At 35.3% G+C, this 21,595-nt stretch overlaps 1 protein-coding gene and 1 gene segment (V, D, J or C); both read right to left on the minus strand.

Moving 5' to 3' along the window:
* Positions 1–9,613: 9,613 nt before the first annotated feature.
* LOC120439892 lies at positions 9,614–10,089 on the minus strand. The segment is given in 2 exon segments: positions 9,614–9,927; positions 10,020–10,089. Coding segments are annotated over 2 exon segments (360 nt in total).
* A 9,048-nt stretch (positions 10,090–19,137) lies between these two features.
* On the minus strand, positions 19,138–21,070 carry LOC116328187. The gene is made up of 4 exons (XM_031749912.2): positions 20,873–21,070; positions 20,187–20,510; positions 19,828–19,857; positions 19,138–19,698 (listed from the first exon to the last, which is right to left on the minus strand). The coding sequence occupies exons 1-4, from the start codon at positions 20,916–20,918 to the stop codon at positions 19,343–19,345; spliced, it is 756 nt and encodes a 251-aa protein (XP_031605772.1). The 5' UTR covers positions 20,919–21,070; the 3' UTR covers positions 19,138–19,342.
* Positions 21,071–21,595: the final 525 nt, after the last annotated feature.

Raw genomic sequence — 21,595 nt, forward strand, 5'->3', positions numbered from 1 at the left:
CTGATTAATACAAATGTCACTGACAGTTGCTAATATATTGGAAAACCAAAATACTTACTGATGTCTTTCTGTCCAACAACAGGAGTGCTGGTCCCGATGGGCCTCAAAGACAGTAAGAAGCAAGCAGAGGGAGAAAAAACAGAACATTTTTCAGAAACTGATTTGATCCTTAATGGCTGTGCAATCATTGTAACATAGAGTTTGCTTATGTTGTTAAATAAAGGCTAGATTTGACATTAATAGATGCCACACATGTTCAAAAGCTGCCACAAAGCATGAAAAAAATAGGCGTCTCCGAAAACGTCGGAGCATTTTTGCAAATATGTGATGTCTTGATAAATCGAGCAGATATTTGAAATTTACACAGCTACATTCTCGCCTGAAAATATCTTAAAAGTTTATTTTGTGACCCAGAAAAAGTAATAAGTTTTTCAGTGGCGCTCCTCCGCCATTGCCGCGCTTACAAAGCACGCACAGGCTCCGACAACCGTGGCCGACAAATGCGATCCTCCTTTTCCCCAGACTACCCTTTCTGGGTCACAAAATAACCTTTAAGATATTTTCAGGCGACAATGTAGCTGTGTAATGCTCAAATATCTACTTAATTTATCCAAATATCACATATTTGCAAAAGTGTTTCCACGTTTTGGAGAGCTCTGTTATCCCCCCCACACCTACCCCACCCCTAACGGCTGCACCTCCCGAAGAATTTTGTCTGGGCTCTTATCTCACTTATTCATTTCAAACAATCAACAGAAAATTTCACCGACATAGTTTTATGTAAGGTTTTTAAGGCTGTGGTGTTAATTTTAAGTAACATGAGCCCAGCGGCAGCAGCAACGCTAGGCTAACACTAACTAGCTAGCAAGATTATAAACCTGGTGCTAAACTAAGAGAAGCCACAAAATCAGTTTGAATAAGAGTAAACATTTACTCACCAAGTCAGTGTATCAGGTAAAGATCCACAGCAATGACAACAATAATATCTTGAGCTGATGCTTCTCCAGGTTTGCTCAACATATTCCATAAAAAATGCACCATGAACATGCGGACTGATCCGAGAGGGAGGAGGACGGTAGTCACGTGGCATTTTCAAAACACATCTTTGATCCTTCCGCACTGAGAAGCAAAACTTCCAGCTTACTTAGTTTTTCTAAGTTAAGACAACTCAAATAAATGGAGTTTATCAGCGTTTTTGCATAAAAAGTACTGGTAACTTATTTAAATTGAGTTCTAATAACAAATTGATAAAAATTGAGTTCAGCCTATTTAATATTTTTAATTAAACACAATATTACATTTTACAGTGTAGTTTCCAAACAATGCAATGGATGAAACTGCAAATCTGAATGGATGTTAAAATATATGTTAATGAATGTTAATTAGAATAAAACTGAAGCATTGACTGTCCTTAACCCTTTGATGAGTGACAAGTGGGTCAAAAATGCAGAGTCCATGGGTTTTTATGCCCCTTTTGTTACTGTAGTTAAGCATAATTATTTGTATTATATTTTGGTATGATTTTAATTTTGGTATATTTACTTTTTAAACATTTTTAAAACAATGTGAAAATTGGAAAAGAAAAAAAAAGACATTAACCCTTTAAGACCTACCATAGAACCAAGTCCGCCAGAGCTTATATTATATTTTTACATGTTGTAGTGCCATTTTTGGGAGCATTTCAAGTTGATATACATCAATACAACCATTATAGCCCAAATTTTAATAATATGTATGCATTAAGTGCATAGTAATTACATAAATTGCAAAAAAGTGCAACAAACTACAAAAAAATTGAAAATCGTTTTTGTTTTTTTAACATATATTTCTAGTTAGAGAAATTTAAGAGGCTTATCCCTCAAAACTGTGAATACAAAAAAGTTGCACAAAATAGTTTCCCACCACAGGAAATTTATTTAGTGTCTTCATAGTTTTTTTTTTTGAAATACACCAATTTTTATATACTGCAGGAAAAACGAAAATAAATATTATAATGCAAATTTGCAAAAAAACAGCATATGCATCAAAATAAACTATTTCCAGCAGTGCAATATGAGTCCCAAGCATCCCAGAAATGACACAGAAAGTCATAAAGTCAAACATAACTTTTAAAAACAGAAGCATAGGCTCATAAGGCCCTGATGATAAAAAACTACATTTCCGCAAAATGACGTCACTTCCGGTTTCGGGCATGTCATGGCGGACATGCGATAGTTCGCGCTGATGGACGTAGGAAGTGTTACAAACAGCTGATCGGATCAGCAAAGCGTGTTTCTTTTTGTTGCTGCAAGTGCTTTTTATGCAGTTTTTGCAAAACTATATGTGGAAGGAAACTGTGACCTAGGACAAGCTGATGGCATAAGATGTAAGTACAACTCCTCCGGTTTCATATGGAAAAAAAATTATTGCGCTAGCTTACTTGGTTGCAGTGCTACCGGGATTTAAAAATAGTTACGCAAAACGGAGCGTGCCCGCTCTGACCGGCTTTAAAGGGTTAATAGAATGCTGTCAACATTGATGTTGTGTGTGTGTGTCTGTGTTTGAGAGTATAAGCAGGTGTGTGTAATGGTCCAGACCATTCTTCTCTTTTCTTACCTCGTCTCCTCACTGTATAAAGTTGTGACCATCGACCTGTTTCTGGCTGTAATCCCCACACACAGGTACATTGCATTTCCCACACTGGCTGCTGACTTTATGATCTTCATTGAAATCCTAAACCTTGTTGTCTTTGGTTGGGCCTGTCTCCTTTATTCCTGTGGCCGAGTTGTGACTTGTGTCACCCCAACACCTTCCCATTTCTTTAGTGATCAGCGTTTGCATTTGGTGGCAACCTTCTGGTCAACTCATATGTGGTGTGGTAAGCTCCTTTGAGAGCTCAGTGAGGAAGACCTGTCATGCACTGATGCTGTAGACATTCAAGGTGGCATTGTGAAGCTGAACCACAGCACCATAGGCCACCGCTGTCTTTTATAGGTGTACAATAAATGGCAGCCACCTGGTCCATAGTATCTACATCTCCTTTGGTCTTGTTTTACAAGGCAATCAATTGTGCTTTTTTTCACCTTTCTGGTATTTTTATCCACCATTTTGTTGGGATACATCATTCCTCTCTTGCTGACCATGCTAAGACTGCCAGTGAATCCAGACTCTGTGTTATAAACCTCTCAGGCATGTACTGTTGAAGTTCCTCCCAAATGGCACAAGTTGTTTGTCTATAGTGACACAATCACTGGGGGTAAATCACTGAATGCTGAAAGTATGCTGTTTGGTAGTACTTGCTATGTAAAAAAAAAAAAAAACCCTCTTAAAGGGTAGCACTCACCTGTTTTCATCTTGTTAATTAGGGTAATGTTGCGTTCTCTTTTTTTTTATCTAAGGTAAAAGAGGGTCTCTGTCCCACCAAGCTTTCACTCATTTATTGCCTCAAGCAGTTAAAAAATAATTAATGTCCATGGACAACTCCACAGCATGCTAAAGCCAACTTCTGGAAGAGAGTGCCATACACAAACTTCAATGTGAGAAATGTATTACTATCTTATTGGTTAAAAAACAATTGGGGAAGGCCATGGTTTAGATGGCACACAGGTTGGTCACAACCTCTTGGTCCTCTTCTTTTCTTTTGGGTGCAGATTCACCTAGTGGTGGAAACCTGCCGCTCCTGCTGCTGTCAAACTATCTCTTCTCACACACACACTGGCCTGTCTCTTCCTAGCCTTAAATCTAGTTTCATACACCCGAGGCAGCATCTGTCTGTGAGAGCTTTTATTTAACCTTGCCCTGGTTCACTCCTGCATTCTTGCACGCAGCCTTCCACTAAGCCTCACAAACAACTCTCAAATCATGTGATTTGATAACTTTTCTACTTATTTTATTTCGAGTCCTCAGTAGTGCAATTAACTATCAACGTGATCTAAAGTTAATTACAGTCCCCATACCATTTGCCAGCTAAGGTTTTGGAAACAAAACTTTTCTAGTCATCCCAGTAATACATTTTTCCTCTTTTTTTAATAGCTTTAATGGAAAGTTGAAAAATGGAGCAGCTTATGTGAATGTCAGCTTTTGATCTCGTTTCAAGTTTTCCATCTACACATAAACCAAAGAGTCTCCATGCAACATTTATTTCAAACAGACAGCACAAATATAAAGCAATTGGACACTGTGACTCACACAGGCTGAACAACAACACGATGACAAAAAAAGCAAACATTTAGTCTCACAGTGACTAACATTACAAGTGCACAGGTTTTCATATAGAAAACTGTGACAGACAAAGAATGACACAAGCACAAAATATCACATTTAAATATTAGTCATAATTTTCAGATCCATCCAAATTACCACGGGCGCTGGACACTGATGTTTGAATATCTTCAGATCGGACATGGCAGGTGAACATTTTAGTTGGATCTTTTTTGTCCCAGTTTTCCTTACTGGTGGTGTAAAGACTCATGCTTTGCCATTTCTTGTCATTTTTGCTCTGCTGTGGAGGGACTTTGGTGCCTGTAACATAACGCCCAGAATTTCTTCCATTACTTTCTGCCCATTCGATTTTATACATCTTATTCACAGTACTGGTGACCAGACACACCAGAGTGATTTCATCTTCAGACTTAAGGTGTTCAGTGTGCAGCTGTGGGAGGATGTGGACTGTCACTGTTGGCCCTGTCCCATCAGAAAGAGATACTCAGTGAAACAGGGATATTTATGTACAAGTTTAAAGTGAAGACATTGAGTTTTGACATCATGTATATATGTTAACAGAGAAAGATATGTGTGTGTGTTATTGTAACATACTGTTTGTCAGATCTGCAGTTGTGGAAACATCTGTTGAGAAGAAAAAAAAACAATTTTATTTTAAAAAGCTACTGTATTTGATAAAGTGTTAGACCTCAAATCATTACCTATAATTTCTTATTAAACTCCCTCTACATTTTTTGCAATTTTTTAAAATTCCATTGAAATGTTGGGGTATTTTTAAAATATATTACTTACACGTTCATGTCAAGACATTAGAACTGAAGTAAACTACAAAAAATAATATAATATATGACTTAGCATAAGGCTTACCTGGTTTTATGGTTATACCTTGTTTTATTACACAATCAAAGTGGGTTTTTTTTTTGTTTTTTTTAAAAGAAAAGTATCAGTTACATTGAAAAGTTTAGACACACCTTCTCATTTAATTGTTTTTCTTTATTTTTACTGCTTTCTGCATTGTAGATACATACTGAGGACAACAAATATTTAAAGCAAGATACATGGAATTATGTAGAAAAAAATTATAAATAACACTAAATACATTTTATATTTCAGATTCCTGAAAGGAGCCATCCTGTACTTTGTTGCCAGCACTGCTATGTAGTTGTAGAAAAGTAGTAGAATAGAAAATTGTCCAAACCACGAATTAAAAGAACATGAAAATCTTTTTTTTTTGTATTTATTTATTTATTTAGTAAAAAGTTTTACCTGCACAGCAGACAGTCAAAAGCAGCATCAATGTCCTACAGTCCATCTTGTTTAACTGTGTGTGTGTTGGTCCAGTATCTCTGGATGGTTTAAGCAGTCGCATAAGGTGGAAGAAAGAATATTTGCATTTGCACCTCCTCAATCCTATGACAGAAATATTTAATAATTAAAGAGTTTTTACTCAGCATAAATTACCCCGCCCCATGAAAAAAGAAAACAAGTGGAACTAGATTGGAATTGGCAGTCATCTATAATGTGTTGAACCTGGACAATTAAGCTACATTTTAATGTTGGATTACAGCTATGAATTAATGTAATTCACTGAATAACTATTACCTTTTCCGAGACTGTGTTTTGTCTGTGAGGCAGTGGTGTACAGCAAGTTACGATTAAATGTAAGAGAGAAAAATCAAGAGTAAACAGACATTGGTAACCCATATTGTACTTAATAACTTGGCCATTACAAATGCAAAGCTGTTAAGAAGAACGTACCAACAAATCAACTCTGACTAAATGGAGCTGACGGTTAAAAGAGTTTTTACTTGTGTCAACACCTAATATAATATAATGTATTAAATATTACATTCTTGGTTTAAATGTAGTTCATTTTGCTTACTTTAACAGTTGCAAAGTGATATTTTTTGTTGCTTATCCTAATTTCACTTGTAGAGACTAAAATATCAATACATTATAATCAATTAATAGCACTCTACCTGATACAATGCAGATAAAGCCAAATGTCCTCTATTATTGTGATAAAAGGAGCAAATCTTTGTGTGAGTCCTCTAGTACTTAACTCACTGTGTCTCTCCTGGTACAGTAATACACTGCTGTGTCCTCAGTCTTCAGATTGTTCATCTGTAGAAAGACTTTACTGCTGGAGTCATCTCTGGAGATGGTGAATGTGCCCCTAACTGACTGGGTGTAACAGATAAGAGTACTATCTGTATGTATAAATGCGATCCACTCCAGCCCTTTACCAGGAGCCTGTCTGGTCCAGCTCCACACTGAGCTTCCAAAGCTAAATGTATTTATCTATCTAGTCTGTGTGACTCTCCGTGTCTTTTGACAGCTGGTTCAGACTCTGTTATACAGGGAGTGCAGAATTATTAGGCAAGTTGTATTTTTGAGGAATAATTTTATTATTGAACAACAACCATGTTCTCAATGAACCTAAAAAACTCATTAATATCAAAGCTGAATGTTTTTGGAAGTAGTTTTAGTTTGTTTTAGTTTTAGCTATTTTAGGGGATATCTGTGTGTGCAGGTGACTATTACTGTGCATAATTATTAGGCAACTTAACAAAAACAAATATATACCCATTTCAATTATTTATTTTACCAGTGAAACCAATATAACATCTCCACATTCACAAATATACATTTCTGACATTCAAAAACAAAACAAAAACAAATCAGCGACCAATATAGCCACCTTTCTTTGCAAGGACACTCAAAAGCCTGCCATCCATGGATTCTGTCAGTGTTTTGATCTGTTCACCATCAACATTGCGTGCAGCAGCAACCACAGCCTCCCAGACACTGTTCAGAGAGGTGTACTGTTTTCCCTCCTTGTAAATCTCACATTTGATGATGGACCACAGGTTCTCAATGGGGTTCAGATCAGGTGAACAAGGAGGCCATGTCATTAGTTTTTCTTCTTTTATACCCTTTCTTGCCAGCCACGCTGTGGAGTACTTGGACGCGTGTGATGGAGCATTGTCCTGCGTGAAAATCTAAATCTAAAATATTTGCATTGACTCCTCCTGAACAGTAGGAGAGTCTTTTCACTCAAAATGTGACTTGAGATTTCAAATGTTTTCATTTTAAAACTTATTTTAATCTAAGACATTTGGCTTTTTCTCCAAAAGCACATTTACAACATTTAAAGTTGAACTACAGGTCACACATGAGTCATTATTGATCACTGAGGGTTCACAGTTCTGATAATATTAACTGTAATACTCCTTTTCACATGTGGTTACTTTTTTCTTATTAACTTGCGTAACAAACAAGGGAAAGGCAGCACAAACATGAGAGATCAAAAAGCCACATTAAATGAAAATTTTGAAACTTGCTGCAGATAAATTTGACAAAAGTTTTCTTTTTTTTTCTGTAAATGTATTTTTAACACCTGATAAATTTTATATTCCATTCCTGGCTGTAATGTTGTGAATTTTAACCTGCTTTCAGAGCTTTAAGGTGGTTATTTTATGTTGATCTGAGTCTTACTATGAAAATAAATATAAATAATTGTGGAGAAAATGTTTTTGGTATTAAATATTAAAATATGTTGTATGATGAGATTTACCAGATGTAATATATATTAATACATTGTAATATGTTGAAGTATTTAATGTTTCTTCTTCTAACATTTGATTACAGTTAGTTTCAGCATTGTGATGCTGTATATGGATGCTTAGTACCTACAATCAGTGAGTTTGGTCACATTGAAATATATTTTTGTTTCTGGTAGAGAGACACTGATTAATATTTCTTTTCTTTTCTTAATTACACTGCTGTTTTATCTTACTTTTTTCTTTTATTCTTTTTTGCTCTTTTATCCTGTTTTGTTAAAAAAAAACATCCTCTTCCCTGCTAAGGACACTGGAGAGACTCCTACTAGCTAATTGACAGAATGAAGCCCTCTTCCTGTGCACTTGATATCCTGCTGATGAGATCCGTAAAGGAAATTTGTGGATCTGTCTGCCCACAAAGTCTAGTCTAATCTAATTAATACATCATTACTGACAGGTTGTGTCCCTGTTTATTTACAAAAATCAGTTGTTCAAACTCTTCTGATTAAAATCAAATTTTAAAAATCCTCTCTGGACACAAATAACAAATTTCCAAACTCCCTGTCTCCTTAAGGATTTAAAAAATGGTTGTTGCTGAACTAACAGAAATGCTCCCGTCGACCTACCTGTATAAAACAGACCACAGCACAGAGATGGTGCTTCACAGAATAATGATGAATTATTGTTGGTAGCTGCAGATGCCAATAGTTTTAAGTGCAGCACTGGATTTGAACTGGATTTGCGTTTATTTGGGCCAGAGATTAATGAGATTATCATCCCTTTCAATTGCTTTCGCTCTTTGCTCTGTGCCTCTAGTTTGAGTTACTTTAAGTATGTCTTTTATAATGTTTTATCATCTCTTCCTATTGATGATTTTTAACAATTATAATGTTTTTATATTTGCTTTTAATCGACCCTCTTTTAAGTTCTTAATCCTCTTTATGCCCCATCTGCTTGCAGTTATAGCTTTCCAATGCTTTTCACCTTCTTCTTCTTTTTGTTCTTAATAATATTCATCACTGGGTTTTGAAATGCCTTCTTGGCCTCTAGCTTGATCTGTGTTTTGCTTGAATTTACTTTTTGCCAAAATATAAAATCAGCTTTGTTGCTTTTGTTGGGTAATGACTTTATTTCTGAGTATTGTTTTCAGTGGTGCAGTATAGGAGATTTTTGGGGACTTTGATGAGTCCCCCTCCCTCTAGACAAAAACAAACAATCAAAAACATTTGTATAAAGGCATGGGCACATACGTGTAGATGACATCATTTTGCTAGCATTAAGGACTACAGTGAAAACTGTGGTTAAGTATCTGTAGTTATTGCTATTGGTATTTAAAGCAAATATTTGGCTTAGTAAAGTTGAGTATTTGTCCGGGTCTGTTCATGACACTAACACATGCGTCTACATTAATGTACACACATAATGTGGACTAAATGTATTAATTTTTTTACAAATTTAGCTTACAGCCATTTTGTTTTGCCTTGTTAGCCCATATATTCCTTATTGGAATATAAGGAATATATATTGTAAGTTATCTTTTCCCCTCATTTCTGCTTTATTTCATTCCTTTTAACAAAATCACAAGGACTAATTTAATATTTGAAAAATTACCACTTAGAAACCAAATTGCTTCTCTTCAGGCATTTGCTTGCTGGTTCATGTCAAAGTGAATTTAAAATGCTTTTTAAATACTGAAGTAAAAGTAAAATTTGAAGAATTGCTGACAAGGCTGTGGGTAGGAGTGAAGGAGATGTTGTAATAGGTCCTGTCCTAAAAAGCAGGTGTCAGAGCACCCGCTGCTAAATACACAAGGACTGTAGGATTTTGTACAGCTGCTGAAAGAACTTTAGTCACTGTGACTCTCGAGCACAGTAATAAACAGCAGAATCTTCAGTCTTCAGACTGTTCATCTGCAGATACAGCTGCTGTTTGCTGTTGTCTCTGGAGATGGTAAAGCGGCCTCTGACTGAATCAGAGTAGAAAGTTCCACTACTATCACCGTAAATGTGAGCAATCCACTCCAGCCCTTTTCCAGGAGCCTGTCTGATCCAGCCCATACTGTAGCCTCCAAAGTTATATCCAGATCCTGTACAAGTCAGTCTGTGGGAATCTCCTGGTCTTTTAACTGCTGGTTCAGACTGTGTCAGAGTCTGACCATCAACACCTGTCAACATAAATAAATGACAATGAAAAATAATTTAATTCCATAATAAATTAAAAGAATATAAAAAAAAGAGTTTCAGTGGAGAGTTTTACCTGCACAGCAGACAATCAAAAGTAACAACAATGTCATAAAGTCCATTATTTTTGACTGTGTCTTTGGCTGTCCACTATTCTCTTCACACTTGACAGCAGGCAGTTAAATAGACGTCAAAGACTTCTAAGTATTTGCATTGACTCCTCCTTAAAACTAGGAGACTTAAAATATTCAATAATAATGTGAAGCCATATTTACACTAGTTTCTTTTCAAAAAGCATATTAACAAAATGTGCAGGCATTGAAAAAAAAAGGAAACTCAATATTTACTGCAAGGGTGAGCATTGGCTGCTGCTGCACACATCTGCTGTTTTAACAAAAGCTCTGGAAAAGATCTAAGATCTCTATCAGTCCTCTGTCTACTGCCTTCTGGTAAATGTTCGTCTTTTATGGCAAATCTATCTATAATAGATATCTGCAATGTCTCGCCTCATGTTTTCAACTCAGAGGAGGACTTGCCAAGTTTATATCTCTTAAAATTCTTCTAAGTGATGCGTCATTCACACAACTGCAATACTTTTGGTCAATCCAGTCACGGCCTTTACTGGCTAGCCTTGCAGTGACGCACTTCATTGCATATGATGTCTAATAATTAGCTTTTTTCATTTAGACTGATTAATACAAAATGTTGGAAGTCTTGACATCTCAAGTGTTGCAAAGGAACAAACTTCAGCAACTTCACGACTTGTTGTGTGTGTATATTTTTAAATTATTTGTTTGTGTCTGTGTGTGTAGGTGTGTGCGTTTGTGTGTATAATTCCATGTCAATAATTCCATTCCACGTTTACTGAAAATGTAATCCTGCTGAAATCCTGTTCCTTAAAAATAAACATAATAATGTGTGTTGAAATTCATTTTTTTGTTTTTTATTATGGTAAAATTTGTTACAGCTGGACAGGGAAATCCATTTATACAGCTGGAATGTTTGATGAGCTCTGTAATAATCCCCAAACCTTTGAACAACTGAACAGTGGCTGCCCTCCACGATGGCATTGGAGGAGACAAGAGAGGAGAGCACAGCTTAAAGAAAGATAAAGATGGTTCTCGGACAAGTGCAACAGAAATGTCTTAGTTTTATCAGTATAAATAGTATTAGTATTAGAAATATCCTTATTATACTACAATTGCCATATGATAAATGAAGTATAGTGACCACTGTTGGATATTGTATGGCTGCTCAAAGAATTTCAGTCACTGTGGCTCTCGAGCACAGTAATAAACAGCAGAGTCTTCAGTCTTCAGTCTGTTCATCTGCAGATACAGCTGCTGTTTGCTGTTGTCTCTGGAGATGATAAAACGGCCTTGAAATGACTGATAATAAAAGATGTTGCGACTGTCATAATGGCTTGTAAGCCACCCCAGTCGTTTTCCAGGAGCCTGTCTGAGGCCATATAGTAGCTGCTGAAGGTGAATCCAGATAAAAAAATTACACTGTGTTAATTGGTTACTCTTGTCAGCCACAAGAGAAATCAAAAAGACACAAAATACAATTCTAAAGTGTCAGAGTTTATCTGTCACTGATGCAGTCACACACTTTACTTCAGTTATGAGCATGTTCCTGGTGTCTGTTTGGGAAAAGGAAATTTGATTTGCCGTTTCTTATGTAAACAGAATGGTGCATATTTGTTCTTTACTACACATACACGTGTCTCTTTAATGCTTGTAAAGATGTGAATCTGTCTGGTCGTGGCTGCAGTGTGAGAATAACTATTCAACAAGATAAACTGCAACTGCAATCAAATTAATTGAACACAAATGATGTTGAAATCATGCACATGGATATTGTTTGCAGTTGTTGTTTGTAGTGAGCGTTCCACAAGGATTCACTTGGACTAAAATGTTGTTCCAGGTGCAAAGATAAAATTAATTATAATTGTTTTCTTAGAGGACTGAATGAGATGAACACAGGATGAACAACTACTTATCACCAGTCTTAGAGATAGTAGACTTTGAATAAGTGTAGGTGCTACTGGTGAGATATATTAGCAGATACATGTAGAAAGGTGTCATGTTGCTGCTGCTTAGACTCTGAAAGGTTTTTGTACAGATCTGCTGATGGTTTGTGTTACTGTGGCTGTCTGGCACAGTAATACCCAGCTGTGTCTTCAGGCTACAGATTTTGTCCTTTTAAAGTCACTGTGTTGTTGGAAGAATCTAATTCAAAACTGAACTTTGAACTCTGAACACAGTCCTGACTCATCCACTCCAGTCCTTTCCCTGCAAGCTGTCTGATCCAAGCTGTGTAGTAGCTATCAACAGAACAGAGACCTGACAGGTGATGGTCAGATGCTGACCTGGCTGCACTAAGACACAGACTGGCTGTGTCAACTATTCACACTTCACACATGTTGAAAAACAAAATGTTTTGTCATAAATTCTCAATTCATAATAAAAAGAACTGCTGAACATGACAGATTTAAACAGACTCACATTCAGCTGTCAAGAGCACTAACACAGTTTGCTTGTGAACCTGATGTGCTGCGATCTCCACTCCACAGTCTGATGTCATGTCTTTATGAATAACAGGAACATAGACTCAAACATTTAAAGCATCAGTGTAACTGTGAAAAAATTCTTGGAATATATGTATACAATATATTGATTTCAAAACTCCATCAGCTTATCTGCCCATATAATAGATTACACTTCATCACTGTTTTGTAGTACAATGACACTGATAGTTCTGTGCACTGCAGCTTATAAAAACACATGCAAATAGAGAAAACAAATGCAGATTAAGAATCCACTGTAATCAAATAAAGTTCCCACACATTGACAAGAAGGAGAATTCAGCTATCAAGTACCAAAAACAGGAATATCTCAGCTGTGTCCATCTTTTATAATGACTGTAATACTTGCAATGTTTCCATAATCTCAAATATATTCTTCTTCTTCTTCTTCTTCTTCTTCTTCTTCTTCTTATTATTATTATTATTATGGACATGCCTATTTACCCCCCCCCCCAAAAAAAAAAAAAAAAAAAAAAATCAATTTACAATGTATATTCATTGATTGTAAGAAATTGCTTAGTTCTTAAAAACATTATTGTTTTTCATTTCTTGGTAAATCTGCTCAAACACATTAAAAGTACATGCTCAGCATCATAAATCATAAACAAAACCTCGTATGTACTTTTGCAAATAAATGTAAATAGAATATGAGAAAGTTTTCATGACACCTGCATTTTTACATTTATTACTTGTGTGTGGTTGTGTGTTTGTGTGTTGCTGAGTATTTGTGCAGGTCTGTCAGTGGTTTGTATCACTGTGTGGTCACGTGCACAGTAATAAACAGCTGTGTCCTCAGGCTGCAGATTCTGTCCTGTTATTGTCACTGTTTGAGCAGAAGTGTCTCTGCTCACACTGAACTTGTTCTTTAAAGCATTATTGTTGCTACTGCTCCCATCATACCCCATGCAGTTAATCCAGTCCATTTGCTGCCTTTGCCTCTGTCTGACCCAACATGTTGCATAGCTGTTGTCAGTCAAAGAATAACCAGAGACCTGACAGACGATGGTCAAAGGCTGTCCAGGCTGCAAAACCCTTGAATCTGGTTGGATGAGATCAATACAATACACACCTGTGGAAACAGAAATCAACATTATCACCATCATTTATATGAATATTCAGTGTTTCTAATGTGTTTATTAGATTATATCCAGCAAAAGCTTCTCACATGATCCAGCAGCCAGCAGCAGTATCAGAGCGAACATGATTGATGCTGAAACTGAAATGGTGTGAGCTCATTCGTCCTCTCAGTGAAACAGAATCACCAGTCCCTTTTTGACCACTTTTTCATTTGCATATTTTTAAATAACTTATATTTACATATAATATTATATTTTCTTTTTGACAAGACTGTATGGCAAAGTGTTTTTTATTTTAATGACATAGGCTGGGTTTATTGTAGTGTGACCATGTAGATGATTAGCATAATAAACCTTTTTTTTTTCAATTTTAAAGCTATTTCAAATAGAATGTAGTTTATTTTCATGGAAACTGAAAGGAGTATGTTGTTTTTTTTTCCATTGCCACTAAATATGTTATTTTATTATGAATTTAGATCACGAAACGACTTATGATCCATTTTTGTAACAAAATGTTAAAAAAAAAAATCCTTACTTTAAACTCTTACTTTATTTTTTTTGTTTGTTATGTTTTTTTTTTAACTCAATGAAAAGGTGTCTAAATAAGGAAGATTTAATAAATGTCAGCTCCTCCAATGTTCTGACTGTTTTGCTGAAATCTGTCTAAATCGAAACCAATCAAATCACCACTGATGATCAGAACAAAAACAAAAAGAAAGTAATCTCTAAAAGCCAACTTTTGAAAGCTCTAATGTAATCTCTTCTTAAAAGAGCCAAGAGCCTTTCTTTCCACTTCCTCCATGTAAAGGCTGGCTACAATAGGTGACAACGGGGAGCCCATGGCACAGCCATGTTTTTTTTTTTTTTTTACACTTTTTCTTTTTTACAATTACAAAACTGGTTCTCATAAAATCATTGTGTCAACTTGTTTTTGAATTTCTGTTTATTGTCCTTACCTTAGTGGTTTTCATCACAACCAATAAAACTAAAATATTGTCTGAGATAATTACAGCTGCTAAACTGTGGGTGTCGAGATCAAAAACAGTCTGCAGAATCTTCGTCTGCTGATACAGCTGCTTTCTCTTGTTGTCTCTGGCTACGGCTGCATGAGAAAAATAAACACAAACACTGTTACATCTGATGCTTGCAACTAGAGTTCTTATAGGTTTGCATTTTCTAATTAGTTTTATAATTTTATTCCATTTTGACTTTCTATGTCTAATTCAGTTTTGTTTTACTTAGAATAATAGACGTTAGCAATGTCGTAACTTCTCACAACCTGCTCCTGTCCTCTAGGTAAGCTGGTAAAAATACAAAATATAAAAAATATAAGTGAAAATCTTCCCCTTCCAAGTAGAGACTTCAAAGCACTGGTCCCATCTTGTAGTTGGTACTAAAACTATGAATGAATTGTAGAGAAATGTATTCTTCTCTGCTTTCCATTATGCTGTCAGATAAATTGGGATGAACTTGGAAGTCATCTTTATTGTCTTTAACCTGGTCAAATTATTCTATTGCTGCAAGTACAAGTGCCTCTCAAGGATGTTTTTGTAACTGTGTAAATCAGTGTGGCCACTCCACACTGTGACACATATTCGTTCAAAAACCTCTGCCACTGTGTAGCTGTCACCCATAGAAGACAAATAATTTGTCAAATAAAAGTTTGAAAAGATGAAAAAATATAGTGCTATTTTAGTGACCATTATATTTTCATGAACATAAATTCACACTGTTTAACAACAAAAATGAAAACAAAAAAAATCATCTAGCAATAACTTAATGAGAAGAGTTACTACCCTGTTATTACTATATTGTGCATTGTCTTTGCAGTTATAGCAAACACATTTAAAAAAAAGTTTTTTGTTTGCTATATTCTAATAATTTGTAGATTTTCACTATTGTTGTACCTATCTCTTAATTTTTACCATGTATTTAAAAAAAATGCCTAATGTTAATTATTAATTAATAAATAAACAATTAATGATCAAATTATTGGTATGTATGTACTTTAGAAAAAATAATAATTTTTCTGATTAGTTTTACTGACTGAGTACTGTGCTTCACAATTAATAGGATAGAGGAAGTTGTAGAGGTGTTTCTTTATGTGGTATTTGTTATGAGGTATGTAACACTGTGTTGTGCTACACAGTGAAACAAGCTCTTACCAAAACCTTCCCACTCTTGCTAGATCTTAATAGTTTTAGACTGTGAAGACAACAGGATGTTGTAGTTAAGATGCAACAAACCCTTATAATATTTTAAAAAGGTTAAAGAGAATATTTCTGTGTTATCTTCTGATTATCCGTGGCATGGTAGTAAACAAATATTGGACAGCTGTTTCCACAACTTCTAGCTTTAGTGTTGAGTGCACTCTTTTATCCTTATGTCAAAATCATTATTCTTTGCATGAGAATGCAAATACATTAATGTATTTTCTATCTTTGTTGCTGTATGCTCCTGAGGATTAACATACACATTCGGTATCTTATATATGACTTTTTATAGAGGCGCTGTTTTTTTTAGATTTTCATAGTTTCCAAACAATGCAATGGATAAAACTGCAAATCTGAATGGATATTAAAATATATGTTAATGAATGTTAATTAGAATACAACTGAACCATTGACTGTCCTTAACCCTAATAAAATTTTATATTAAGATTTAAAAATTTAGTTGGTATTGGTATGGCGAGTAACCTTCAGTAATAGTAATAATCACACAGCAATAGTACATTCATGTAGTTATAAAAAGCATGATAATATATTAAGTAATCCAAAATATTTAGAATACGTTACTCTCATTGAGTAACGTAACGGAATATGTTACAAATACATTTTGGGGCATGTATTCTGTAATCTGTAGTTGACATTTTAAAAGTAACCTTCCCAACACTGTGCACCGATGCTGTAGGTATTCAAAGTGGCATTCTGAAGCTGTACCACAGCACCATAGGCCACCTCTGGGTTTTATAGGTGTACAATAAAGGGCAGACACCTGGTCCATAGTATCTACATCTCCTTTGGTTTTGTTTTACAAGGCAATCAGTTGTGCTTTTTTTCCCCTTTCTGGTATTTTTATCCACCATTTTGTTGTGCTACATCGTGTTCAGGAGTACAACAGCCATTTCTCTCTTGCTGACCATGCTAAGACTGCCAGTGAATCCAAACTCTGTGTTATAAACCTCCCAGGACGGCCTTGTTTGGCATGTACTGTAGCAATTTGTAGCTCCCCCAAATGGCACAAGTTGTTCGTCTATAGTGACACAATCACTGGGGGTAAATTGCTGTCTGAATGCTGAATGTGGGCTGCTTGCTAGTACTTGCTATGTAAAAGAAAAATCCTCTTAAGGGGTGGTACTCATTGTGGTCCACAAAATATACATTCCTGACAGTCACAGCTGATAGAAATCAAAAGATTCCATGAACTTCCATAGAAAATTAATGTGTGTCATTTTTGATTCTCTTATACATCTAAGAGGTTAAATTTCATTTTTATACATTACTTTTTATAATTTTATAATTGTCTCTTGGATGCAGTTCTTGAGGCTCCATGTTCTGGCTTTGTCTAAAAACATTTATGCCTTCTAAAAACATGTGTTTCAAAGGTTTTAGTAAAGTTTTATTTTGATTTTTACTGGTATGAAGAAATCCACTGGTGCAGATGTGGCCCCAAAGATGCAGAGAAGCAGCTCTCTAAAATGACATGTTTAGAACATTACTGATAACATTAGTTTGTCTGTAAGTGTAAATCAGATGTGATATGTAAATATTAAGTATGCTGTCAGATGAGTATCTTGTTTCAGGGAAATAAATCCACACTTGCAATGGTTTCTGCACAGTTTTACTTGTGCAGGTGTGGCCAGAGAGGTCCACCAAGAAACTAAAAAACTCCAGACACTACTGACAACGCAAGTTTACTGTATAATGACCTCGATTGTTGTTATATTCTTAGAACCCTTGGAGAAATGATAAAGCAACATCCTGAAATGCTTTCAATGCTTATTACATGCTCACATTCATACTCGCTTTAAGTTTTAAGGTGCCAAATATTATTTACTGAATTTAATGAATCATTTAAAGAGAACAAACAGTAATTTCATTTGGTTATTTACTATTACTTAAAGTAAAATGTAGGAAAATGTTAATTTTAAGTAATGCAGTTTCATTTTATTGATTTATTTTCCACAGTTCACAAATTTGTTAATTGGGTATTTGTATATTGCAGCCATTAAATAAAATAAATAAATGATTATGCACAGAAAACGAGAATGAAAACTGATTTTAATAATAGATGAAAAATAATGATGCACCCATTCAAACACAAATATTTTTATTCTTCTTTAAGAAGCAAAATTATATAATTTCCATCATGAAAGTTTGCTTTTGTGAGATGTGAGTTTCCATGTACTGCATTTTCTTGTAATTGAGTTTATACTACATTGCGACTCACAGTCTTTAGTCTTCAATAAAACTGAAATGCAGAAAACACAGTCTCTATGTTTACCTTAAGAAGGCTGATAATTATGCTATAGAAGAGAGAGAATATGAAGAGGAATATGAAGGAGGAAGTTGTGGACCACAGGCTGCTAAAATCCTCTTCAGCGATGACATTGTCCCAACTCAGATCACAAAGATCATCTAAGAAGTGGAAGGTACAGTACACTTGGTTAGAGGAGATCTATGTGTATTTGTTTTCTTTTTGTTTATCAGGCTAATGTTGTGTGTAATTTTTATCTAAGGTAAAAGTCTCAGTCCCACCAAGTTTTCACTCATTTGTTGCCTCAAGCAGTTCAAAAATAATTAATGTATATGGATCCCCTCCACAGTCTGCGAGCATTCTAAAGCCAACTTCCGGAAGAGAGTGCCCTTACTTAACCATACACAAACTTATATATGAAAAATGTGCTACTATCTGATTGGTTAAAAAACCGTTGGGGAGGGCCATGGTTTAGATGTAGCCCCCTCAGTAGGCACACAGGTTAGTCCCAACCTCCTTGCCGTCTTCTTTTCCTCCATTGTGTGCAGCTTCACCTAGTGGTGGAAACCTGCTGCTCCTGCCACTCTCCAGCTATCTCTTCTCACTCTTACGCACACACACACACACACTGGCCTGTCTCTTCCTAACCTGTTATCTAGTTTCATACGGACGAGGCAGCATCTGTCTGTGAGAGCTTATTTTTATACCTATTATCTGTGAGCTTTTATTTAACCTTGCCCTGGTTTACTCCCGCATTCTTGCACACAGCCTTTCACTCAGTCTCACAAACAACTCTCAAATCATGTAAATCAATAACTTTTCTACTTATTTTATTTCGAGTCCTCAGTATGCAATTAACTATCAAAGTGATCTAAAATTAATAACAGTCCCCATACTATTTGCCAGCTAAGGTTTTGTAAACCAAACTTTTCTAGTCATGCCAGTAATACATTTTCCCCATTTGTCTTAATGAAAAGTTGAAAAATGGAGTGGTTTATGCGTATGTCTGCTTTTAGTCTCATTTCAAGTTATTCATTTACATATAGACCAAAGAGTTTCCATGCAACATTTATTTCAAACATACAGCACACATATCAAGCAATTAGACACTGTGACTCACACAGACTGAAGAACAACATGATGACAACAAAAAGCATTGATTTTCTCTCACGGTGACTGACATCACAAGTGCACAGGTTTTCATTTAGAAAACTATCACAGACAAAGAATGACGCAAGCAGAAAATATCACATTTAAAGCTTAGTAGTTTAAGTCACATTCATCGCGATTACCATGGGCGCTGGACACTTGTTTTGAAATATTTTCAGATCGGACATGGCAGGTGAACGTTTTGGCTGGATCTTTTTTGTACCAGTTTTCCTTAGTGGTGGTGTAAAGACTCATACTTCGCCATTTTTTGTCATTTTTGCTCTGATGTGCACGGATGTTGGTGCCTGTAACATAACGTCCAGGATTTCTTCCATTACTTTCTGACCATTTGATTTTATACATCTTATTCACAGTACTGGTGACGAGACACACCAGAGTGATTTCATCTTGAGGATTTAACTGGTCAGTGTGGAGCTGGAGGGGGATGTGGACTGTCACCGTTGGCCCTGTCCCATCAGAAAGAGATATTCAATAAACAGGGAGATTACTATATAAGAGAAGACATTGAGTACATTACGTAAATATGTGAACACACCGTGTGTGTATGTGTGTATGTGTGTGTAATTGTAACATACTGTTTGTCGGATTCGCAGTTGTGGAAACATCTGATGAGGAGATAAAAAAATTATTTTAAAAAGCTACTGTATTTGATAATGTGTTAGACCTCAAATTATTGGCATTTAGTTCTAATCATACTCCTACATTTTTTTGCATTTTTTAAAAAATCCTATCAGATTTTGGGGTAACTTTAAAATATATTACTAACACTTAAATGTCACTACAGTAGAACTGAAATAAACTACTAAAAATAATATGATTTATGACTTATCATAAAGCTTACCTGGTTTCATGGTCATACCTTGTTTTATTACAGAATCAAAGTGTTTTGCTTTGGGGGGATTTTTTTTTATAAAGAAAAGTGTCAGTTACTCACCTAGTGTGTTGTCTCTGTCACTTTTATTCAAAGATGCATTTTGCCCTCCCGTAAACACACAAGTGAATTCAGTATCTTCATTCACATCACTGGAATTTACTGTGAGAAAACTTGCTGCGTTGTACACTTTCTTTCCATCTGCCTTTCTTGATTCAGAAACTGTAGTGATCAAATCTATTTTGCTGGTGATGTCTGCTCCATTTTTCAGCCATTTGATCTCATGTTTCTTTGGTGCAAACTCTTTGGCAAAGCAGGAGGCAGTATAGGTACCGTCCTCAATAAAGGAGGAAAGAACTTTAAGAGTTGGATTCTGCTCAAACACCTCTGAAAAATAAAGACGTACACAAATGTATTTATGCAAAAGCATGGAAAAGTTTGGACACACCTTCTCATTTAATTGTTTTCCTTTATTTTTACTACTTTCTGAATTGTTGATACATACTGAGGATATCAAATATTTGAAACACGATATATATGGAATTATTTAGAAAAGAAAAAAAAGATAAATGACTTTAAATACATTTTATATTTCAGATTCCTGAAAGGAGCCATCCTTTACTTTGTTGCCAGCATTGCTATGTAGTTGTGGAAAAGTTGTAGAAAAGAAAATTATCCTAACCATGAATAAAAAGAACATGAAAATCATTTGTTTGTATTTATTTATTTATTAAAGTAAAAAGTTTTACCTGCATAGCAGACAGTCAAAAGCAGCATCAATGTCCTACAGTCCATCTTGTTTAACTGTGTGTGATGGTCCAGTATCTCTGGATGGTTTCAGCAGTCTCATAAGTAGAGGTGGAGGGAAGAATATTTGCATTTGCACCTCCTCAAACCCATAACAGAAATGTTTAATAATAAATAAAGAGTTTTTACTTAGAATAAATTGCCCCGCCTCCCAAAAAAAGAAAAAAACTGTGCTAAAAACTGAACTATTAATTTGTGCACATTCTTCTCTGTTGTCACATAAGTACAACTAGAATGGAATTGGCAGTCATCTCTATTGTGTTGAACCTGGACAATTAAGCTGCATTTTAATGTTGGGTTACAACTATGAATTAATGTAATTTACTATGAACTTTTCTGAAACTATGTTTTGTCTCTGAGGCAGCAGTGTACAGGAAATTGCCTTTAAATGTAAGAGAGAAAAATCAAAAGTAAAAACAGACATTGTGCTTAATAACTTAGCCATTATAAGTGAAAAACAGGCAAGAAAGATGTATCATCAAATCAACTCTGACTAAATGAAGCTGACAGTTAAAAGAGTTTCTACTTGTGTCAACACCTAATACAATATAATATAATATAATATATTAAATTTTACATTTCTGTAATTAATTTTGCTTATTTTTCATAGTTGTAAAGTGCCTGTTTCAGACAAGTGAAACTGCCTTATCTGAGTTTCACTTGTC

The sequence above is a fragment of the Oreochromis aureus genome, linkage group 4, assembly GCF_013358895.1.
Source record: "Oreochromis aureus strain Israel breed Guangdong linkage group 4, ZZ_aureus, whole genome shotgun sequence".
NCBI classification, from domain to species: domain Eukaryota; kingdom Metazoa; phylum Chordata; class Actinopteri; order Cichliformes; family Cichlidae; genus Oreochromis; species Oreochromis aureus.